At 42.0% G+C, this 25823-nt stretch overlaps 1 protein-coding gene across 2 annotated transcripts in view; it reads right to left on the bottom strand.

Moving 5' to 3' along the window:
• Window positions 1-25823, bottom strand: part of LOC127415293 (prickle-like protein 2) — a 123054-nt gene that overhangs the window by 8894 nt on the left and 88337 nt on the right. For both annotated transcript variants that reach the window (XM_051653991.1, XM_051653992.1), the window contains exons 2-5: window positions 24973-25127; window positions 6622-6735; window positions 2096-2233; window positions 1091-1294 (exon numbers count right to left, since the gene is read on the bottom strand). In XM_051653991.1, the coding sequence (XP_051509951.1) occupies window positions 1091-1294; window positions 2096-2233; window positions 6622-6735; window positions 24973-25104 (588 nt within the window). In that variant the 5' untranslated portion in view covers window positions 25105-25127. The remainder of the gene's footprint in view (window positions 1-1090; window positions 1295-2095; window positions 2234-6621; window positions 6736-24972; window positions 25128-25823) is intronic.

The raw sequence follows: 25823 nt of genomic DNA, 5'->3' as shown, positions 1-25823 counted from the left end.
AATGGCTTTTGCTGAAGATGGCACATGAGTGAATGGGCATTTGAGAGTATTTGAGTTGATTTGATTCCTTTTGTAGACTAATTAAACAAAACAAAAAAAAATCACATGACATGGTCTTGCAAGCTGGTATGTTCATAATGAATACTGACTGAAAAACGTAAACAAAGTAGTAGGTGGAGCTTTAGGTCACACCTACTGATGACGTGGACCAATGGCAGAAAGAAGGTGTTTAGCAGCTGGTTAGAAGTTTTCCAAAAATTTTGCCCAGTTGAGCTGTAACAAACCACCAAAACGAATGCAAAAACAACTTTTTGGCCAGATTTTGTTCTAACTGACTTCATACCCATCCGTTCTTAGATTTCATATGAAGTATATCTGGGCCTTTAAAGGTGAATAAAATCAAGCATATAGCCGTGTAATTTCCTTAGACCAGGGTTACTTATTCCTGCTGCTGGAAGGCCATTTTCCAGCAGAGTTTAGTTCCAAGTCTTATTAAACGCACCTAAACCAACTAACCAAGATCTTTGGGTTTACTTAAACATTTCAGCCAAGTGTGTTGGAGCAGGGTTGAAACTAAACTCTGCAGGAAGGTGGCTTTCCAGGAGTAGGAACAAGTAAACCTTCCTTACACCAAAATGTTTAGTAAAATTGAGGCCCTTTTCTGTTCCAGCAAGAACTTGACTGGACAGCACAAAGTTCCAGCCTGAACCCCACTGAACACCTTTGGGATGAACTGAAATGCCAAATGCAAGCCAGCTTGTGTCTAAATGGGAGCAAATCCCAGCAGCCATGTTCCAACATCTAGTGGAAAGCCTTCCCAGCCAAAAGAGGACTATTATTGCCTATGCTTCAACATCGGTGTTGTGTTTGGGTGTCCACACACTTTTGGCTATGGAGTGGATGTGTGTATGGGTTTTGATGTTCAGACATTCTAAAAGCGATTTTGTGTTCAGATGCAGGGCTTCTGGTTATTGAGCAGTCACAGATACTTGGCTCACCTACAGGAAATGCTTTGGACTGTGTTTGGGATCAGGGTTTATTCTCACAGAGGAACAGATGCTTGGATTTAGTGTTTAGATGTTCAGCTTACCTCATCACATGCTGAGCAACGTGGCTTGAGTCTTTCAGCATGGTGGCGGCCACAGTAGATCTTGCCATCCTGGTGAAAATATATGAGATCCACCAACAGTTCAGCACACATGCAGCACACAAAGCAGTGAGGGTGCCAACACAGGCCGTGGCCAAGCCGTGATGCAAAAACTGCAATGTCACCACCATTGATTTGACCTCCACACTATGAAAGAGAGACATGTCATTAAATGCATCTTGCTTTGTTATTTGTTTGGTCAACTCTGTCACATGTAGTAATTGAGCATGATTGGAAAATATTATTTGATTCCTTGCACCCAGGTATAAATAGCACTGGCCACACTGCGTAGCTTTTTGCACCCCAGAAAATGCTAATTACTTTCATACTAGATTCCAAATCGAATCCGGCTTCTGGCATTTTTTAAAGCTTTGAGCTTCTCTCATGAACAAAGGAGACTGCAGATGTCAAGATTTACAGTGCATAAGGACTTTAATTTTGGTCAGTTTCTCACCCCAAACTGATTGTATTGCATCAAAAGATATGGATTAAACCACTCGAGTCATATGGATTACTTTTGTGTTGCCTTTATGTTCTATTTGAAGCTTGAAAGTTTTGGACCCCATTGGCTTACATTGTATTGACAGAAACAAATCTTTGCTTGTGTTCAGTAGAAGAAAGAAAGTCATATGAGTCTGCAGATGCAAGAAGATGAGTAAAAGATGAGAGAATTATAATTTTTGGGTGAGCTATCCCTTCAGTCTCCATTAATTAAAAGCCCAAGCTATTTACTACTATTCTATACTATATTATACTATACTATACTAATAGTATATATATATATATATATATATATATAGAGAGAGAGAGAGAGAGAGAGAGAGAGAGAGAGAGAGAGAGAGTATTCACACATATACAGTATATATTACTACTGGGGTGCAGATAGTACATATCTATCTATATTTTTACTTCAAACAAGGCATGGGTGTTATAATTTATAAAATGTACCTGTTCACATATAGCTCCAGTAATAGTGAGAGGTAGAGGGCGGACTGTGCCTCTGCCTAGATTATCTCGCTTTCGCTGGTTGCTAAAAATCTTTAGTTCCCTCTTTTCCTCATCATCCAGGGAGGTACAATACCGAACCTGACATCAGTGTAATAACAATCAACATCATTATCGTCATAGTCATCAAGTTATACTGCAAACATTTTGTTGTTGAGGCATGAACCTTATTAAATAACATGATTTTATCATAGAGTTTGCCACAGAGCTCAGGATATGCATGAAGAATCAATTAACTAATTGTTTGATTATAGCAGCCATTTGTTCAGTCATTAATCTTTACAAACATTTCCTCATCAACATCTGCTGTACCTACTGCTTAGCAAAGCTTCATTATTAAAACACAACACTTCAGGTCCCTCATGGATTTGTACCTGTTAATGGTAAAAATGTTTATGTAAAGCTGCAAATGGGAAATCTCACATTAATAGTCACACAGTTTATGCCATAAAGACCAATATCTGAGCCTAAATTTATCTTGAACCAAGTAGAGCCCTGTGCATTTCACAATTATTGGACTGGATCTGTGCAAAAGCTCAAATGTTAAGATTCTTTAATGGCTTTAAAACCTTTGATTCATACTTTAATATTCCATAAAGATTTTTACTTTATAAAAGACATTACTATGCAAATTGACATAACATGACAGAAAGCAATTATAATAGTCCTTTTTCACAGACTGTGATGCGTATCCACCTTATTTAGCAGTGTAAATCGTTCTGTTTACTTTCGTAACCTCCATTCCCTGATGGAGGGAATGAGATGTTGTGTCGATGTAGTGACACTAGGGGTCACTCTTGGGAGCTCCAAACTGCTTTTTGAAAAAAGGCCAATGGGAATTGGCGAGTGGAATTTTCCTGCCACTCCCCCGGACATACGGGTATAAAAGGAGCTGGTATGCAACCACTCATTCAGGTTTTGTGCTGAGGAGCCGAGACAAAGTCCCGGCCATTTCAGTGGGTAGTTCAGTGTTGTGGCTAGAGGGACACAACATCTCGTTCCCTCCATCAGGGAACGGAGGTTACGAAAGTAACCAGGACGTTCCCTATCTGTCACTCACTCGACATTGTGTGATGTAGTGACACTATGGGTCCCTATACAAAATGCCACAACTATCTGAACTGTGTTACGTGGACTGGCGGTGCGAGATGGGCAGACCGCTGTGTGCCTCGTAGCCAGCGCACCAGGCTGTCACGTAACCTCCCTCAACACTCTTATGAGCGTCGAACGGTCCTTCGGGAACAAGTCGACTGCCCAAAAAATAGGGACAGGCTAGCCCAGCCGTGGCCTCTTTCCTTTTTTCTCCCCAAAAAGAGCGAAATTTGTTAACCGACTGGGGGCCATAAATGTCTACGTCGGGGGGGTGTCACTTCCAAGGGGAAGACATCGCGGAGACCACACCCTGCCCAGAGAAATGGGGGGGTATTTTGAGTGGAAATACGTCACATGGACTTACCGAGTCTTGTCAGAAGTATGTCATGTGGAGAAGTCCCATGGTAGGTCCTACCTGAGGGGGGAGGAGTTTCTACAAATATGGTGACCGGGGCAGAGGGGCCTCTGCCCAAGGAAGATGCAGTTTACAGACAGGGAAACGATTTAGCGGAAGATATCACGTGGGGTCACCTACAGGGAGCCAGCACATGTGGAGCACCTACCTCAGTACAGGGCCTAATTAGCACATGTACTAGGCTGGCAGCGAGTTTCTCAGCAAACTTGTCTGCCACAGGGCTAAGGAGGAAATTCATCCAGGGATCACAGCTTGTGAACACGACTGGGAGTCAAAAGCACACGTCTTCACCTCATGGGAGGGGAAAGGCGCTATGCGCAAGCAGTTCACCTGGCCAGCTGTCCCGGAACTTATCTACCCAGTGGGCGATCCTCTGTTTGGAGACAGCGCTTCCTTTCCACTGCCCACCAAAGCAGACAAAGAGCTGCTCGGAGCTTCTAAAGCTCTTCGTGCAATCCAAATAGATGCATAAAGCATGCACCGGACACAGCAATGCTAAGGCTGGGTCTGCCTCCTCCTGGGGCAGCACTTGCAGGTTCACCACCTGATCCCTAAAAGGGGTTGTGGGAACCTTGGGCACATAGCCCAGTCGGGGTCTCAGGATCACGTGAGCGTAACCCGGACCGAACTCCAGGCACGATTCTCTGACAGAGAACGCCTGCAGGTCTCCAACCCTCTTGATGTAAGTGAGTGCAGTCAGGAGGGCAGTCTTCAAAGAAAGTTCCTTAAGCTCAACTGACTCCAGGGGCTCAAAGGGAGCTCCCTGTAGACCCCGAAGGACTACAGAGAGGTCCCACGAGGGGATGAGGTGCGGTATGTAGGGATTCAACCTCCTAGCGCCTCTCAGGAACCTGATGATCAAGTCGTGCTTCCCCAAATACTTACCATCCACTGCATCGTGATGTGTTGAAATGGCGGCTACATACACCTTCAAGGTGGAGGGGGACAGCTGCCCTTCCAGCCTCTCCTGCAGGAAGGAAAGCACCGATCTGACTGCACATCTGAGGGTCTTCATGTCGGGAATAACACCACTTAGCAAACAGATGCCACTTCAAGGAATACAGGCGCCTCGTAGAGGGAGCCCTAGCCTGAGTGATCGTGTCTACCACTGCGGGTGGTAGGCTACTTAGGTCTTCCGCATCCCATCCAAGGGCCAGACGTGGAGATTCCAGAGGTCTGGTCGTGGGTGCCAGATGGTGGCCCGTCCTTGAGAAAGAAGGTCCATCCTCGGGAATTTGCCGGGGGGGGGGCTGTCGCGAGGTGCATGTGGTCCGAGAACCACATCTGGGTGGGCCAGTAGGGTGCTACTAGGACAACCTGCTCCTTGTCCTCCCTGACCTTGTCTGTGCAAGTAGGCTCACTGGGGGAAACGCATATTTGCATAATCCCGGGGTCTGTCTACCAGTTCCATAGAAGCAGGTCTCCTCGTCCCTGGGTCGCCTGTCTCAGGGGCGCTTCGAAGCCTTCCTAGGGTTCTTGGCAGCCGGCCGTGAGACGGGTGGCATCTGCTTCCTGTGTGGGCTCCACGCCGGGCCGCGGGGGCGGGCTGCGGCGGAGCCGGTGCTGTTGCTGCAGGAGGACACCCTTGGCGATGAGCAGACGGGTGCGGGGTCTTGAGCCACGCCGGGGCAGGATGTGTTGAATGGCCTCTGTCTGTTGCTTCACCGCCGAGAACTGCTGGGCAAAGTCCTCGACGGTGTCGCCGAACAGGCCAACCTGGGAGATGGGGGCATTAAGGAACCGTGCCTTGTCAGCCTCTCTCATGTCAACCAGGTTGAGCCAAAGGTGGCGTTCCTGGACTACCAGGGTGGACATTGCCTGCAAAATCCAGCAGTTTGAGGTGATCGGTAGGGAGAAATTGAATTCAGTGCACTGAATGCAACCGCTCGGCTCCGAAGAGAAAATCTGAATGAGTGGTTGCATACCTTCTCCTTTTATACCCATATGTTCGGGGGAGTGGCATGCAAATTCCACTCACCAATTCCCATTGGCCTTTTTTCAAAAAGCAGAGTTGTTTGGGGCTCACAAGAGTGACCCCTAGTGTCACTACATCGACACAATGTTGAGCGAGTGACAGATAGGGAACTCACGATTTTTTATATTATACATATTATAAATACTGAGTGTAAATTTAAAACATTATGCTTATTGTAATATTACCCTGGAATTAGTTTTAAAAAATGAATTATCACAGCTGTGAGAGGGTTTCTTATGCAGCTGCAGAGAGAGTGACAGTAAATTTGGCATCTTCTCCCACTTTACTGTCTTAATCCACCGCTCTCTATTTGTTTCCTCTTTTGGAAAGTCATTCAAATGTAATAGTGGACTTTTTCTTTTGCTCTTGGAGCAAATGGATAAGTGAAAATAATATTTGCTATGGTCTCCCATTGACTCCCATTCACCGCTGTCGTAGTTTACCCTGCAAATGTTTACTTCCGCGTTCCAAAACCTGGAGTGTGAAAAAGGTCTATGAGGGCAAATGTTTTATCATCAAGTTTAGGATTTTGTTTATGTTTACATCTGTCAGATTTCTGGCTAAAGTAACTAACAGGAAAGTGCACATATTAGGCCTTATTCATGAAACATGAACAGAACAATTTTTTTGTGTGTAAATCATTCATAAATCTATTCATATGTAAATTCACATTCACTTCAAAGGAGACATTTACGTATGAATGGTTTACCTACAATTTACACAGAAATTAACTCTGCTCAAGTTTAATTAATAAGAACCAATTTGTTTCTTTTTTACTTCAGTTGGTAACTAACATTTTTGTTTGAGTACTATGACAAAAAAAAAAAAACTGTCTAGAGCTACTAATAACACTGTATCAATAAAATTGTACAACATTTTGTGTTCCTTTTATACGCATGCAAACATGGGAGAGCGGGAACGCAATCATATGTAGCCTTTATGATTTTATTATTAAAATGTTTTTGAGTTATGAGTATACTGACAGACCTCATTGTCGTGCGGAGGAAGCTGTTGAAGCAGTTGCTTAATTCTATGCTTTTCACCAATGCTGTTCACATAGGGAACTTTATCCTCTGGAAAAAAACTGTAGTACTGATGAACCTGTTCACACAAACAGACAGAGACATATACATGATATAATCCATAAAACAACTGGGAAACAAAGTTTTGTCACCAAAAAGCCTTTTGACATATTGTGCATATACAGTATATAGTTGACACACTTTTTACTCCAATGCGCATTTCTCAAGGTTGATTTATTTTTGAGTAAAATTAATTTCTGCTTAGACGCAAACCTTTAAGTCTTGGTCTTAAAAAAAAACAAAACAAAAAAAACAAAACAAAAAAACAACAGTTATTTTTTACAATTATTAGATTATTTAAAGGAATATTTCACCCACAAATGCTCTTCATGTTCATGAGCGCTATGAGAGAAGCTTGAGTTGATTAACACTAAAAACAAAGGAAGTTCTCGCGTGGATATGCGTTCCACTGTAAGCAAGCTCCTTCCTTTCACTGATGAACGCACAATGGACTTTAAGAATTTTACTGAAAAATGACTTGTTTTTTTTCGTATATATTCAGAAGACTTGGAATATATGACACAAGAGCCTCATGGACTACTTTTATGGTACTTTTGAAGTGTTAAAGTCACTTTCAACTCCCCAAGACGAATTGAGATTTGAATAAAAAAAATCTCCTTTTGTGTCTTGCACAAGAAAGAAAGTCATAGAGGTTTGGAACAACGAAGGGGTGAGTACATAATGACAGAATTGTAATTTTTATTTAGGTGAATTATTCCTTTAACAGACACTGGCCTTTTGCCATTAAACAGCATATTATAGACCTTTCAGCAAAATGTAAGCAGTTAAGCAATTATGAAACAGAAAAAAAGTAAAAGGTATCATTGTTTTGGCCAACAAGTATTATAATTAATAAATGTATAACATTTAAACCACATGAGACTTGCCCTAATAAAAATTAGACAATTTGCCTGGACATGAAATTTATATAAAAAATATCCTTGAGAATATTTTTCAGACTTTTAGTTATATAGTTGTCTCCTAAATGCTGGATGTATGATAGTGTGGTATTGTGCTCACTAGCTTACACAAAAGCAATAGAAAAATATTGGAATTTTAGTTTAGAGGACAGAATTCACAAAATTTGGCCTATTCTAATTTGAGATGGTTTTAAACCAAGTGTTTGTAACATATAAAACCACTGTTAAAGAAAACACATCTGTATAATTGGACTTCTGACAGTTACTGACATATTGTACTTGTAACAACTAACCCAGATATCCTCAGTTGCATAAACCACCTGTAAGCTTTGTGTAGCTCAAAGGGACTTCATTTGAGTGTAAATCAGTTTCACATTATTGTTTTGATGTTGGCAAAGATATTTATAATGGTCATCAAAGCATTGAAAGGTTCAAAGGTATTGTGTTGAAGTACACAAAAGCAGGCCAAATATTCTTTTGAATTCTCTTGCCTACAACAAGGGTGCTCAGCACTGATCTCAGAGATCTGACCTCCTGTGATACACACACCACAAACACACACAACATCGATTTTGTGTCAATGATCAAGTGATAGAAAAAAAGACCGCTTAACCGTACATTTTTGTACAAAACAAACCCAGATGGGACTTGTGATAAACCGCATTCACACGACCCACCGAAGTGAAGCATTAGCATTTACCCATGTTGCGTTGCACTTCCATCTTACCAGACAATTTGGATAAAGCACTAAAAGCAAAACAAGAGATTCTATGCAAGTGCTTTTCATGTAGAGTTCAAAGCTATATTATTGTGGAAGGCTTTGTTTGGAAAATGTTTATAAAATACTATTGTTACATGTTGTTTTCTTTTCTAAGAAGGAGCTAAATGCATTTTGAAAGAAAAAGAAGCATATATAAAGTCAAATTTCAGCACTTTCAAAATCTGCGTTTAATTGCGATCATGCAGTTAATTGCGATTAAATTCTTTAACCGACTGACAGCAATAAATATTATATATCAACCATACAATTTTATTTTTAAGCTGTAGGGTAAAGTGGGACATCTTTTGTTACTGGGATGAATGGCAAAAACTGTCCCACTTAACCTGTATTTACACTATTTGCTGAATATTGGACGTTTTGGGTTTGAACCAGCATCCAAGGAAAATCTGAAAAGTCACTCCACGTGACTGAGAAATCACCCTGTATTCAAAGACACCAGTTAAAAGAGGGATGTTGCTACCTAAGGACATTATTTATGGTGAATTCAAAGAGGTCTTCACGCTAAATAATTAGATCCTGTCTCGTTCATTTTTTTCCCAGCATTCTTTCACTCTAGCCTTCACTCCTGAACGCCGTTTTGTCACTCATGAGGAAGACTCGCCAGCTGCAGCACCGAATGCACCCAAAACAGTGTTTGTCCACTCAAAGCAATGTAAATTTGTTCTGTCCTCTTAAACTTAGACGGTGAGAAATGTGTTTCAGAATTCAGAAGAAAGTATTGAGTATACATGATGCGTTTGCTCTATCACATATACATAGTCATAGAGGATGTCAGTGGCTTTGACCCATGTCTTCCAACAGTTTCAAATAAAAAAGTAAAATGCAAAATGTTAGATTTGTATGACATTATCACAGAAACAACACTATACAAAACATGTTAGTATTTGATGAGAAACACATTTTTGAGGTTTGTAAAGCTGTAAAAAGACTAACTGGAGAATGCATCAGAGATACATGTTAATAAATACATGTTTGAGCAAACCATTTAATTAAAGGCTTTACTGATAAAGTCAGTCAAATCATTTTGGCCTGCATTCGAACACAAAAAGACTCAGACTATTGTACAGATCTAAACTACTTAAACTTTTGTCAAACACTATCTTTTTCCTGACATCTGAGAAGAATTGTGTCCAAGATAACAGGGTCATTCTAGGAAACGACTGTTATTTCTACTTCGAAAATGTGATATTTAAAGTTTCTGATTTTAAACATTCTATTAAAAACAAATGATGTCTTTATTAATGAATTGCATTGTGCCACCTCAAGCTAATTTATGTAATAAACAGGGCTGTTCATTCAACACATACATTTAGTGCGATATTTGTTTAAGTTATAGTAAAAACCCTTACGAAAATCAAGAGTTCATGGCAAATTTGCCACAAATTCGCCAGTGATAATTTTCACATGCAAATTAGCTTTGCGGCAAACTTGCGGAAAATTGTCCAATCAAAAGCTAATTTGCATGTGAAATTTGCGGCAAGTTTGCAGCTAGTTAAGATTTTCTGTATTTCACCCCTACCAGTGAAGAGCATCAAACTTCTGGCAACTATTTGTGGCAAACTGTTTTGTGCACTGCGAATTTGTGACAAATTAACCCCAAGTTAGTGACAAATCAACTGTTTATGCAAGGGAAAATTATTCTCACCCACTGGCACCCATTTTGTAGAATGACCCACCTGTTATTTAGAGGAAACAGTCATGAGAGTGTACACATGCACTGACACACACTCGCAGCTTTCATCATTTCACACATCACAGATTCGTGCCACAGGACACATGGTCACATGTGAATGAGATCATTTCCTCTCAAAGGTCTGTCTATTACACAGGGCACCATGCTGATTTTCACTTGATTCATTTCCTGTTTGTGTATGTATAGTGTGTGTGTGTGTGTAGTTGTACGTAGGACTGTATTTAGATGTGCTTTATACCTTGATTTTTAAGTAGGCTCGTTAAGTCAAGGGTTTTCTGGTGGTATGACAAATATGGTCTTGTGGTATCCAGGCAACCGTGGCTGCATTACTGACTGCCTGAGTCGGATAATTTGCTTATAACTGTCTAACATAGTCTGTCTCCTAACGGTGTAGAGATGGCAGGTTTTAATGATGGAAGTCAACAGATAGGAACATTACACAGCATTTTATGTTCAATGTTTTTTAAGTATGGGTAGTGTGCTGTTTAGAAGTGTAAAATGATTCATATATTCAGTATTTATACACTCACCGGCCACTTTATTAGGTACATCTGTAAATCTACTTATTGATGCAATTACCTAATCAGCCAATCGTGTGGCAGCAGTGTAGTGTATAAAATCATACAGATATGGGACAGGAGCTTCAGTTAATGTTCACATCAACCATCAGAATGGGGGAAAAATGTGATCTCAGTGATTTAGACTGTGGCATGATTGTTGGTGCCAGATGGGCTGATTTGAGTATTCCTGCAACTGCTGATCTCCTGGGAAGTTCACGCACAACATTCTCTAGAGTGTAAAGAGAATAGTGCAAAAAACTAAAAACATCCAGCAAGTGGCAGTTCTTTCGGCGAAAACGGCTTGTTAATGACAGAGGTCAGAGGAGAATGGCCAGACAGGAAGGTGACAGTAACCCAAAAAAACACGTGTTACAACAGTGCTATGCAGAAAAGCATTTCTGAACACACAACATGTCGAATATCGAGGCGGATGGACTACAGCAGCAGAAGACCCCTCCGGGTACCACTACTGTTTGCTTAGAACAGAAAACTGAGGCTGCAGTGGGCACAGGCTCACCAAAACTGGACAGTAGATGATTGGAAAAACATCGCCTGGTCTGACATCTGGATTTCTGCTGAGGTACACAAATGGTAGGCCCACTGCAGCCTCAGTTTTCTGTTCTTGGCTGACAGAGGTGGAACCCAGCATAGCCTATCCGCCTCAAGGTTCGACATGTTGTGCATTCTGAGATGCTATTCTGCTCACTACAGAGGGGTTATCTGAGTTACCGTAGTCTTTCTGTCAGCTTGAACCAGTCTGGCCATTCTCTGTTGACCTCTCTTATCAACGTTTTCGTCCACAGAACTGCCGCTCACTGGTCGTATTTTTGTTTTTCGCATCATTCTCTATACACTCTAGAGACTGTTGTGAGTGAAAATCCCAGGAGATCAGCAGTTACAGAAATACTCAAACCAGCCTGTCTGGCACCAACAATTATGCTACGGTCCAAATCACTGAGATCACATTTTTCCCCATTCTGATGATTGATGTGAACATTAACTGAAGCTCCTGACCCATATCTGCAAGATTTTATACATTACACTGCTGCCACACAATTGGCTGATTGGTTGAATTGCATGAATAAGTAGATGTACAGGTGTGCCTAATAAAGTGGCCGGTGAGTGTATATACTGTATACAGCAGGGGTATTCAATTAAAGTTCCAAGAGGTCCGGTCTCTGCATTTCCTTCCCAGCAAAGGTCCAGACAATAACTTACATGGTGTCAGTAGTAAGTATACTGTAGCTATGTAATGACATAAGGAATGCTTAATCAATTTTATGAAATAATTATTATAAATGTACAAGTTGGCAGCAATAGTAAAAGAAAAAAGAAACAGTCTCTTCAAAATTAGGCAAGGATTATGACATTGGGGCACCAGAGACAAAGCCAGAGTAGTGGGGTTTGGGGAATATTCTACCAAAATATTAAAATATTTCAATTAGTTCATCAACCGAGTGTACTTTGATATGAATATTAAAAGATAAAACCAACTGTTTGTTTTGAAGCTGAATGACAGCAGTCCAGTTTTTGTGTTTGAATATTTTTAGATACCTAAGGGGTATAGCAGGCCTTGTGACTAAAGAAAGATACATTATGGGGGTTCAGGGGTACCCCCCGAGAGAAAATGTGGAAAATGTAAAAGTCTGAATGGACCGTTTTTATATTTTCCTTAAAGTGAAAATATACCAACAACAAACAATGTACATCACAATAGCAAAGATTAAAATACTGTTAGCTAAAGATAAGTAGGCCTATAAATGGAATATAAATATCAAATAATGGAAATATTCTCATGAGAACTCCACTATACTACTAGTAATATCAAATTTCGGGTTGTTTTTTCTTGCCATCTATGCCAGAGATGATGACATCTTTGATTAATTTTCACTAAAATAATCTGTTTGTGAAAGACTTTAAACATGCTGATCATAATAAAGGCAATTTTACAAGGAAAAACACGTAATTGTTTAAAGGCGCTCTGGAAGCACGTTGTCCAATCACAAACCTGGTTTAGCTGAACAGTCGGATTCATTTCAGACACATGAAGTTCACTTTGCTTCATTTTTGTTTTCTTCAGTGTGTTTTAGCGAAAGATGCCAGTATCTATATTGCTGCTCACTGTATCTTTTTGCTATGGCCTACTGTCATTAAAATGACTGCATCTGGAAATCTGTGTGTAGCTGCGGAGTAGACCTGCACACCAATCAGAAGGAATTTTGTACCATTCATCCTTACAAAACTGCTTCAGCTCAGCCATATTCTTAGGATGTCTGGTGTGAACAGCTCTCTTGAGGTCATTCCACAGCATCTCTATTGGGTTAAGGTCTGGGCTCTTACTAGATGACTCGAAAAGATGGATTTTCTTTTTTTGAAGCCATTCTTTAGTGGATTTACTTTGATGTTTAGGGTCATTGTCCTGCTGCATCACCCAACTTCTACTTAGCTTCAGCTGGTGCACAGCCACCCTGACATTGTCCTGTAGGATAAATTGTCCTGTAGAAATTCATTTTTCCCTCGATGATGGCAAGTGGTCCAGCCCCCAAAGCCCCAAATTATGATGCTCCCTCCACCATACTTCACCGTTGGAATGATGTTTTCATGTTGGTATGCAGTGCCCTTTTTACACCATACTTAGTGCTGCATGTTCTTCCCAAACAATTCAGCATTAGTTTCATTAGTCCACAAAACATTTTCCCAGTAGCATTGTGGAGTTTCAAAGTGAATGTTTTTGTTGGAAAGCAGTGGCTTCCTTCGTGGTGTCCTGCCATGGACACCATGCCTGTTTAATGTTTTCCATACAGTAGACTCATGAACAGAGATGTTAACCAGTTCCAATGATTCCTTCAAGTCTTTAGCTCAGTATTTCCACACCTTTTTTCTGCCATGACACACTTTTTACGATTAAAAAAATTACACGGCACACCACTATCCCACATAACCATCGTAAATAGTTTTCCTTTTCAAGAATTTCTGTCTTAGTAGCGTGTTTACTCGTAATGTTTGAAATTCGGCTATGCAAAAAACACAAGTCACATAGGTACACTTTATAATGAGGTCACAGGTGACAAGAGCACTAATTGGGTAATGAAAAACCATAAAACTTGCATCTTTTTCAATTTGCAGATTTGTTCTTGAAAATTCATTCTTGCAATGCCACAGCAATTACATTTTTATTTATTTGTTTATTTACCGTATTTTTTGGAAATAAAGTCACATAAGTCTCATCTCTGTATAATTCACACTGACAGAGGTTGGATACAGCAGGCACTTGGACCCGGGAGCAGCCGCCAGACTTCCCTTCAGCTGTTCAGATGTCAAACGCGCTCCATAAAGATTACAGTCCCTCAGAATCTACTCATCGTATCACAGTGTTTTTAAACATGAGAATTTGCTTTAAGTAATTGTGTGTAACAGTTTCTCAAATTCTGTTTATGTTTCATGAGAGAAATGCGACAAGTAAGTCACATCTGTTCAATACATCTATAATTCTATGCTTTGCACAAATAAACAGCTTTTAGTCAGTGAGTAAAACAATACACCTGTTGTATTCTATTCATTCATTAACGTTAGCGACTGTGAATATTTCTGATATTTTCAACCCTCTTTGCAATGTATTAATTATTCGGTTCACTGACTGAATGTTTTTACTATGAGTGTGATGAAGCGTCATTTTATGGGTATGTGAAGAGTTGAGTTTGACAGCAGTCTAGAGTTTGTTAGAATAATAATGTTATGATGGACAAAATACTTAAACTGGTTGAATAAAATACTTTGTAAAAGGAAAATTTTCTGAATTGGCAACTTTAAAACACTTCTACCATCTCTATGTTTTTCATCTGTTATGGTTAGTGATATTATAGCCTTTCACTGATATATCGGTATCGGTATCGGCATATATGTTTACCGATATGTGCAGATTTGAAAACTTTTTTCAGAACATATCAGAACTTTAGAATGGGTGTCATAATGTAGTTTGTCTAGCAGAGTGCGCTCCATCTCCACTGTTTACAGAGCTGAGCTGATGGTGGTTCTGCAGAGTTAAGCGGTGCAGAGTTAAGCAGTGTCTTCTCGGTAAGTTGCTAACTAGTTTGTGAAATACATACTGGAAAGTTAATAAACAATGACCCCATCATTTTATATAACTAATATAGCATTAACCCTGTCCCTGACTACCATGTCACTCATGTTGATCACATCTGTTTGCTGTTAGCCAGCTATAGTTTGTCAGTGCAGTCAGTAATGTAGCAGATTGAAATGTAAACATCAGAGCATTTTTTGCAGCTCAGCAGACAACAGTGCGGTGGTGGATTGTGTCTGATTAGTGTTGATTTCGCGCTACATTGTTACCTAGTTGGTGAGACGCAATGCTGGTCCATCGTTTACTCTCCGTGACAACGAGCTTATAGCTAACTAGCTAACCACGTAGTGTACTTTCAATGCTTATCAGCTGAGTGGAAGCTAATGTGTAAACATGTATTCACCAAACTGTTTTGTTCAGGATTCGCAGTTTGGTACCCCCTTCAACTGAACAATTCCAGTCATTACATTTACAAAATATTTAAAAGTCTGGTTTTCCACCGTTGAAAGTTTACCCTGAACTTGTATAGCAGAATACGGTGTAACACCACTGCTGCTGTTTATCTCTTGACTAGGCAGGTGTAAAAACTTCTTGTTTTACAACCTGCCCCTAATTGACTGGCAGTATTAATATAGTCAGCATGTGACTGATACTAAACAGTACTGATGTATATTTAGCTATTTATTTTATTTTTATTTATTCTTTATTTTAATGGTCAGCATTTGACTGATACTAAAAAGTACTGATGTTTATTTGGCTATTTATTTTATTTGAATTTATTCTTCATTCCCTATCTGTCACTCACTCACTCGACGTTGTGTCGATGTAGTGACACTAGGGGTCACTCTTGGGAGCCCGAGACACCTCTGGTCTTTGATAAAAGGCCAATGAACATTGGCGAGTGGTATTTGCATGCCACCCCCCGGACATACGGGTATAAAAAGAGCTGGTATGCAACCACTCATTCAGATTTTCTCTTCGGAGCCAAACGGTCATGCTCACTGAGCTGAATTCCCACGACTGTTCATTCACCTCTGCTGGAACTGACGGTGCATTTCAGCAGCTTCTTCCCCCTCCGCACTGGTGCAATGCAGAGAACGCCTAAAATTTCTCTAAAAGAGCGGCACACACAGAACGTCTTTTTAAAGACGCGTCTTTTTAAAGATGCTTTTCCGATTGTGTGTTATTCCTGGTTGCGCTTGTTATCTCTCGCCTTCTGACGGTCACGATCACTGTCTTTCATGTCTGGGCACTGCTCACGCGGAGACAGCGTTCGTGGATGGTCATGTTCTCATTGCGAGGACATGTCCATGGCAACGATGTGGTCGCGGCTCGCCTTCATAAGAAAGCAAGCCACCCCAGAGGCTCCCCACCTCGGTCCTTTTACCCACGGGTATGAGGCCAGCACGGCTAGCACTGGGGGCGATTTGGGGACCCCACTGGGACCGCCTCCGCGGACCTACCATTCCCCAGCACGCTCGTCTGCCCCGATCGGGCTTCCGGATGAGTCTGCCGGCTCGTCTCACGGTGAGTTCGACCTCTTATTTGGAGCCAGCGAAAGTGATGAGCTCTCGAGCGCAGCATCAGAGAGCGAGCTCGTCCAGTCGGACGCAGAAGCCTCAGCTGGGCTCCTCCCTTCAGGGACGATTGCCCAGTCACAGGCTGACGTGGAGATGAGGACATGCTTTCCCGGGCAGCCGTGAGCATCGGCTAGAGTGGAACCCTCTGCTCTTCCTTGAACCCTCGCAGCTCGATGATTGGTTCCTGGGCTCACGGCGCCGCTCAAAGCCACGCCCCACCCCCGCTCCTTTCTTCCCGGAAGTGCATGAAGAGCTGACAAGGTCGTGGGAGGCACTTTTTACTGCCCGGTCCCGATCTTTTCAGCTTCCCCGCCCTCACTACCCTCGATGGTGGGGCGGCCAAGGGCTATTCGGCAATCCCCTGGTGGATAAAGGCGCTCACGGTGCACCTATGCCCGCAGAGCGCCGCCACCTGGCACGGGTGCCCAAAGCCCCCATCCAAGGCCTGTAGGTTTTTGTCGTCTCTGACGGCCAAGGCCTACAGTGCCGCTGGACAAGCCGCCTCCGCCAAGGCGCTAAAGGAACTGCATGAGGGTAGTTCCGCCCCCGGATTGATGCAGGAACTGTGCTCGGCGACCGACCTCGCTCTCCAAGCGATGGAGGTCACGGCGTGGTCTCTCGGGCAGACATGTCCACAACTTTTTCAGAGGCTCCTGGGGCATATGGCATCCTCAGCGGTGGCCAACCCGCTTGGGTTGATGCATATGAGACCACTTCAGCACTGGCTTCAGACTCGAGTCCCGAGATGGGCATGGCGCCGCGGGACACACCGCCTGGTCATCATGCTGGTCTGTCACCGTCTTTTCAGCCCTTGGACCGACCTCTCGTTTCTACGGGCAGGTGTTCCCCTAGAACTGGTCTCCAGGAGCGTCGTGGTCACGACGGACGCCTCCAAAACGGGCTGGGGCATTATTTGCAACGGGCACGCAGCCGCCGGCTTGTGGTACGGGCCCACGACTACATTGGCACATCAACTGCCTCCAGTTGTTGGCAATTCTGCTCGCCCTGCGGAGGTTTCAGCCATTGATCCAGGGCAAGCATGTGTTAGTTCAGACAGACAACATGGCAACGGTAGCATATGCCAACCGCCAAGGCGATCTGCGCTCTCGTTGTATGTCACAACTTGCCCGCCGTCTCCTCCTCTAGAGTCAGCAGCACTTCAAGTCGCTGCGAGCCATTCACATCCCGGGCAACCTCAACACTGCAGCGGATGCACTGTCACGACAGGTTACCCTCAGGGGAGAGTGGAGACTACACCCTCAGGTGGTCCAGCTGATTTGGAGTCGATTCGGACAAGCAAAGGTGCACCCGTTCGCCTCCCAAAAATCCTCCCCACTGCCCGCTCTGGTACACCCTGACCAAGGCCCCCCTCGGCATATAAATGCGCTGGCACACAGTTGGCCCCCTGGCATGTGCGAATATGAGTTTTGCCCCAGTGAGCCTACTTGCACAGACCTTGTGCAAGGTCAGGTAGGACGAGGAACAGGTCATCCTGGTAGCACCCTACTGGCCCGCCCAGGCATAGTTCTCGGACCTCATGCTCCTCGTGACAGCCCCCCCGGCGAATTCCCCTGAGGAAGGATCTTCTTTCTCAGGGATGGGACATCATCTGGCACCCACGACCAGACCTCTGGAATCTCCATGTTTGGCCCCTGGACAGGACGCGGAAGACCTAAGCGGTCTACCACCTGCAGTGGTAGACACGATCACTCAGGCTAGGGCCCCCTCTACGAGGCGCCTGTATGCCTTTAAGTGGCGTCTGTTCACTAAGTGGTGTTCTTCCCGACGCGAAGACCCCCAGAGATGTGCAGTCAGATCAGTGCTTTCCTTCCTGCAGGAGAGGTTGGAAGGGAGACTGTCCCCTTCCACTTTGAAGGTGTACGTTGCTGCCATAGCAGCACACCACGACGCAGTCAACGGTAAGTCCTTAGGGAAGCACGACCTGATCATCAGGTTCCTAAGAGGTGCCAGGAGGATGAATCCCCCCAGACCGCGCCTTGTTCCCTCATCGGACCTCTCTGTAGTTCTTCAGGGTCTACAGAGAGCCCCCTTTGAGCCTTTGCAGTCAGCTGAGCTTAAGGCACTCTCCTTGAAGACTGCCCTCCTGACTGCGCTCACTTCCATCATGAGGGTAGGAGACCTGCAAGCATTCTCTGTCAGCTAAATGTGCCTGGAGTTCGGTCCGGGCTACTCTCACGTGATCTTGAGACCCCGACCAGGCTATGTGCCCAAGGTTCCCACGACCCCTTTTAGGGACCAGGTGGTGAACCTGCAAGCGCTGCCCCAGGAGGAAGCAGACCTAGCCCTGTTGTTGCTGTGTCCGGTGCGCACTTTAAGCATCTATTGGGATCACACGCAGAGCTATAGGATCTCTGAGCAGCTCTTTGTCTGCTTTGGTGCACAGCAGAAAGGAAGCGCTGTCTCCAAGCAGAGGATCGCCCACTGGCTCATTGACACCAGAACAATGGCATATCACGCCCAGGACATGCCACCCCCGGTAGGGCTATGAGCCCATTCTACCAGGGGTGTAGTGGCCTCCTGGGCCCTGGCCAGGGGTGCCTCTCCAACAGACATTTGCAGAGCAGCAGGCTGGGCAACACCCAACACATTTGCAAGGTTCTACAACCTCCGGGTGGAACCGGTTTCGTCCCAGGTAGTGGCACGCAATAAAAGTGGATAAGCCCGGGATAGCCAGCCGGGTGTATCACTTGCACATAGCGCCTTCCACCTCCTTTTGAGCTGAAGACGTGCGCCATTAATTCCCAGTAGTGTTCACAGACTTTGTTCCCTAGTTGACTTCCTCTGAGCCCTGTGGCAGTCGAGTTTTCGGAGAGACTCGCTGCCGGCCCAGTACACGTGCTAACTAAGAGTACTGTTCTGTGGTAGGTGCTCCGCATGTGGCGGTTCCCTGTAAGGCTAACCCCATGCGATATATATCTTCCACCAGTTCGTTTCCCTGTTGGCAAACTGTGTCTTCCTTGGGCAGAGCCCCTCTGCCCCAGTCTCCATGTTTGTAGTAACTCCTCCCCGTTGGGTAGGATCTACCTTGAAAGACCATGTGACGTATTTTTCCACTTAAATATCCCCCCTCTCTTTAGGCGAGGTGTGGTCTCCGCGGTGTCTTCCCCTTGGGAGGGACACCCCCCGACTAGACCTGGCAGCCCAGTCAGATAATCCCCCTTCTTTTTTAGGGAGTGGAAAAAAAGAAGAGGAAAAAAGGCCACGACTGGGTTAGCCTGTCTCTATCTTTTGGGTAGTCGACTTGTCCCCAAAGGGCCGTTCGACACTCATAACTATGTTGGGGGAGGTTACGTGTTGACCTGGTGTGCTGGCTATGAAGCACACAGTAGTCTGCCCACCACACACTGCCAGTTCACGTAACACAGTTCAGCCAATTGTGGCATTTCATATAGGGATCCCTAGTGTCACTACATCGACACAACGTCGAGAGAGTGACAGATAGGGAACGTCATGGTTACTTGTGTAACCTCCGTTCCCTGATGGAGGGAATGAGACATTGTGTCCCTCCTGCCACAATGCTGAACTACCCGCTGAAATGGCCGGACCTTATATCGGCTTCTCAGCATAAAACCTGAATGAGTGGTTGCATACCAGCTCCTTTTATACCCGTATGTCTGGGGGAGTGGCATGCAAATACCACTATTGTATTTTTATTTATTCTTTATTTAAATGGTCAGCAACTGACTGATACTGAATATACAGTACTGATGTTTATTAAGCTATTTATTGTATTTTTATTTATTCTTTATTTTCTTAGTGTTCATTTTTAGAATTTGTTGACAATGTATAATAATAATGTCAAATATTCTTTGATAAAAATATTTGTTTAAGAAAGCAGCCATCTGAGAACCTTTGCATAGTCATATCGGTACAAAATCAGTTAACAATCCACATAGAAAAGGTCTCTTTTCATTCCAGCTCAGAAATTAACTATATCAGCCACCATATCAGTAATCGGTGAATTTCCCCCTCTAAAATCGGTATCGGTCTCAAAAATCCCATATCGGTCAGGCTCTAGTTATGGTGCATGTGTTTGACCAGCCGACATCAGTTACGTATAAATTATGTATATAAGTCGCTTCGGACTATAAGTCGCAGGACCTTTCAAAAGATGACAAAATCTGCGACTTACATTCTGGAAAAAAACTGTATTTATTTTTGTGGAATTTGATAATTTTCCATGGCACACCGGCACAGTGGTTGGGAAACACTGCTTTAGCTGTCACTGTAGTGTTCTTTTTTACCTCACTGAGCATTCTGCGGTGTGCCATTTGAGTCATCTTGGCTGGACAGCCATTTCTAGTGAGAGTAGACACAGTACTAAATCATCTCAATTTTTAGCAATTTGTCTAACTGTGGACAGATGAATACCTAAGCTCTTCATGATAACTTTGTAACCCTTCCAGCTTTATGCAAAGCAACAACTCTTGATCATAGGTTTTCTGAGATCTCATTTTTGTGAGGCATGGTCCACGTCAGCAGATGCTTCTTGTGAGTAGCAAACTCAAAATGTTTGAGTGCTTTTTATAAGTCAAAATATCTCTAACCCACACCTCCAATCTCGTTTCATTAATTGGATGCCAGGTTTTTCAACTCCTGACTCTTATTAGCTTTTGTTGACATCATTAGCCTAAGGCAGGGGTTCTCAATGGGGCGGTACCGCTCCCCAGGGGGTGTTCAAAGGATGCCAGAGGGAGCTGAGAGCAAATTAGTAGAGAAGGGGGCATTAGGTTACAAATGGGGGGCGTTTATCTGTCATAATAATTAAATCTATCGTCAAGTTCCTCTTTGCATTAAAACGTTTATCTAGACTTGGAGTATATCAGTTGGTTCTCAATTATACAGATTGGTACGCATTTGTACCATGGTTCATCTGATTTTGAAGTCTAGCGACGCATCTGAAGTATCTGGTTTAGCAACGTCAAATACACAGGCGGAGGCACAACCTCGGCTAATGCACCTGTATGGCTCTGTAGATGGCTACATCTCAATGGACAGAGCAGCGCGAGTGCAAAGCTCTTAAAGCTCAAGCTCTTAAACTCACAGCTTTGCGAGAATCAGTGTGAAGCAAGGCGCAAGAAGCGGAAACCATCTGAATTCGGCACAGAATTCTAGATCGCCACCCTTGAATTTACTATAGTAACACTAACTGTACTTTAAGCAGAAATAGATTGATAATAAATATTATCATATCACTACTTCAGCTCAATTAAATTTGTCATAGGCTACATTAGGGGAGTGAGAGAATATAATTAGGGAATGAAGTAGGGGGGCATTCATCAAAAAAAAGTTTGAGAACCACTGGCCTAGGGGTTCAAACATATTTTCCAACCTACATTGAGAATTTTTTAATGATGTATTAAATATGTACGAGAACATTAGTTGCACGAGTGTTATTAGTTAAAACAGATTATTTTTGTTCATTATTGTTACTTAGATGAAGATCAAAATTGAGATTTTAAGACGAATTTATACATAAATGCAGGTAATTCCAAAGGGTTCACATACTTTTTCTTGTCTCTTTATACACACACACACACACACACACACACACACACACACACAGGCGGCCAAAAGTTTGGAATAACGTACAGATTTTGCTCTTATGGAAAGAAATTGGAACTTTTATTCACCAAAGTGTTATTCAACTGATCACAATGTATAGTCAGGACATTAATAACGTGAAAAATTACATTACAATTTGAATAAACTGAGAACAAAGAGTTCTCATCAAGAAATCCTCCACGTGCAGCAATGACAGCTTTGCAGATCCTTGGCATTCTAGCTGTCAGTTTGTCCAGATTCTCAGGTGACATTTCACCCCACACTTCCTGTAGCACTTGCCATAGATGTGGCTGTCTTGTCGGGCACTTCTCACACACCTTACAGTCTAACTGATTCCACAAAAGCTCAATGGGGTTAAGATTCATAACACTCTTTTCCAATTATCTGTTGTCCAATGTCTGTTTCTTTGCCCACTCTAACCTTTTCTAACCTAACCTGTTTTTCAAAAGTGTCTTTTTCTTTGCAATTCTTCCCATAAGGCCTGTATCCCTGAGTCTTCTCTTTACTGTTGTACATGAAACTGGTGTTGAGCGGGTTGAATTCAACGAAGCTGTCAGCTGAGGACATGAGGCATCCATTTCTCAAACTAGAGACTCTGATGTACTTATCCTCTTGTTTAGTTGTACATCTGGTCTTCCACATCTCTTTCTGTCCTTGTTAGAGCCAGTTGTCCTTTGTCTTTGAAGACTGTAGTGTACACCTTTGTATGAAATCTTCAGTTTTTTGGCAATTTCAAGCATTGTATAGCCTTCATTCCTCAAAACAATGATTGACTGATGAGTTTCTAGAGAAAGCTGTTTCTTTTTTGCTATTTTTTTTTTTTTTTTTTACCTAATATTGACCTTAAAACATGCCAGTCTATTGCATACTGTGGCCACTCAAAAACAAACACAAAGACAATGTTAAGCTTCATTTAATGAACCAAATAGCTTATAGCAAACTGTATTTGATATAATGGCAAGTGATTTTCAAGTACCAAATTAGCAATTTAACATGATTACTCAAGGATAAGATGTTGGAGTGATTAGGGTTAGGTTATATATATGGTACAATGGGACTAAAGGCACATTTGATTTTATTTTCTCCCAAAACACTAAAAAGCAACAAAAACTTACACAGTACTACAATAACACCTCTTTGTCACTATACACTGCAAAATATTCCTGATCCATGAGATCATTGTGTGCAGTCTAAAGTTTAATTTCGATGTAATTTGATCTAATAATTAATGATTTTTAAAATGTTGCAATTTTATGTAGCTAATGAGAATCCCTGAAATTATCACATTTATTTTTAGACAACATACTTTTCAGTTTTGTTCAAGGTGATTAAAATAAAAGCTATCCAATAAGTGAAAGGATAATATTTGGGGTAAAAGGTGTTAAAGACCCCTTTAAAACACATGTTTTTCTTAAGTGGGGTGAATAGATTTAATATAAAGAAATTTCAAAGTGGGCTCACACTGACCGATCCAATCACAATGGAGATTAACAGTATTTATCATAGAATACTCAAGATGTTAACAGGAAATGGTTAACCCTTGTCTGAAGTGGTTATTTTGAATAATTATTATCTTCATTTGTTACTCATCTTGCTGTCTCAAAAGTATTTGCCTATGTTGAAAAGTTTTGCCCTATAACTACTGCCCCTATATTTACATGATATCACTTTGGCCTTTAGACCAAATTTGAAAACACTGCTTCCAGAGGCTAAAGCGATTAGTGTTTCAGAGCATATAAACAAGTGTGACATCCATTTATATCCAGGAGAGGTTGCCAGAAGCCAGTTGTAAAAATATTTTTTTTCAGCTGAACAGGGTGTAACACAGTGAAGAGAAATGCTTATTTTATTTAATCTAGACCCCAACCAAAACCCAAATCTAACCCTAACCGTTAGCAGAGACAAAATGCAATGTTAGGGACAAAAAATCCAAACTCCTTATCATGCTTGTGATTGTTTATACAAACATGATTACATCCTTGTTTGAATGGGGATTGATCTGTGGTTTCTCCTGCAACTGACGCAACGCACTACCAGTCAAGCCACAAGGGAATATAATTGTTTTTGAGTCATTCCAAATATGTCCGATGGGAAATAGGGCATGTCAGTGAGTCGGCATATTGTTGCCAATCCTAGAGTAACAGAACTTTCGGAAACAGCATGCCGACTTCCCGTGTGATCATGTTGTTTAGTCCCGACATGCCCTATTTATATAAATTACCGTTAATAAAATTCAGTACAATAAATACTACCATTATGTAAATACATAAAAATTTAAACAGGCTAATTTATTTTTCTTGTTTGTAACAAGAAAGAGATTTTTTACAGTTAAGGTAATGTGAATTTGTCATGCAAATTTCGATTCAGTCTAAATGGACTGTCATTATGCAGCAAAAAAAAAAAAGAAAGAAAAAGAAAAGCTGTAGTGTTACAAAGGGTTATACATTATTAAAGCAAGGAATGATAAATGTATAATGAACAAGTTTGCACAGCATAACTGCACTGTGAACACTGCAATGTGAACAAAATATGATAAGCAACATTAAGCAAAGAAATAATTACACCAAAGAATTTCGAAAGGTGTGACTATTGTGATTGTAAACCAAAATAATTTACATTAATGCTTGACACATACAGCAACGAAAACCAGTTAAAATTGTTAATTTCCCAACAGAAAAATATGTATAAATCTGAGAGCACATTTTTACTGTTTCTGTCCTTATGTGAGTAATAGTTTATCATATGTTAAATCCAACATAAAATCAAAACTAACCCTACTTTTAAAAAAAGACAACAACCAACATAATATTTCATTAAAATGTAATAACTTGCTCCACCTCTGAAACAACTTTCCTTTTTGGTTGAAGTCCACAAGCCCCCTTATTTTTCCCTCCCCTCCAACCACCAGTTACACTTTTCACCATATAATCAATTCCTCATTAATAAAATCACGTTTTTTTATTTTATTTTTTTCCTTTGGAATATGCCGTTGCACAAATACAGCATGCCTTCCACATCGCAGAATCGCTTCATGTTGACTTTAAGTGTACGTTACCTGTTCAGGTTTGAGGCCGGGCGGCACCCATGCATATTCCTCCAATGCACAGCCGGAGTCATCGTCAGAGGTGGAGTTCCTCTGGAAGTCAAACATGATTTTCGAGACTGTCCTCTCCATATCCAGAGTCATATCACCACCTCATACCACTCCCACTGCAGAGAGACAGACAGAAAGAGTGAGAAGTGCAGATGTAAGCGTGTTTTATAACACACAGATGGTCTGACGGCCATCCATTAACCATCATTGCATTATGCAAATTGATGCTGAAATCATAAATGCTGCGTGCACTGAATTTCACCTGCGCAGACACACACACACAATTACAGATGTTTGCAGCCTGATCTCATGAAAATTATATGACTGTGGTGACATTTTTGCAAAATGATATTCATTAGATGTATCGTGGCAGTTCCAGGTGAAATGCTCTATTGAGTTTTACATCAACAAAACCTCCATACCCAAAACCTTCAACCTAAACCTAACTGATAGTGTAAAAAAGTGTAAAAAAAACAACAAAACTGTGAGCAAATGTGTGATGAAAAACACAATTGCTGAAGCATTCACATAATTTTGTGGTGCTTCTATGACACTTTTTGCTCACGTGTCGACTTGTGTGATCTTCAGGACTCATCCTTCGGTCCTTTGAATCACAAGTGCAACACTCTATCAGTTAAGCTACCGCACAATTTGATACCACTCAAACAAGCTTATAAATGTAGTTGGTTATGTAATGCAAACGTTAAAACAATTAAACATTATCTTTTATTAATTAATATACAGTATATATATACATACATACGTTATGGTGACAAACGAGTAAAGCGTTTCATTAGCCTATAGTCCTCAGT

This window comes from Myxocyprinus asiaticus, chromosome 24 (assembly GCF_019703515.2).
Source record: "Myxocyprinus asiaticus isolate MX2 ecotype Aquarium Trade chromosome 24, UBuf_Myxa_2, whole genome shotgun sequence".
Lineage (NCBI taxonomy): Eukaryota > Metazoa > Chordata > Actinopteri > Cypriniformes > Catostomidae > Myxocyprinus > Myxocyprinus asiaticus.
The sequence above is the reverse complement of the archived record's forward strand: the minus strand, read 5'-3'. Positions and strand labels throughout refer to the sequence as shown.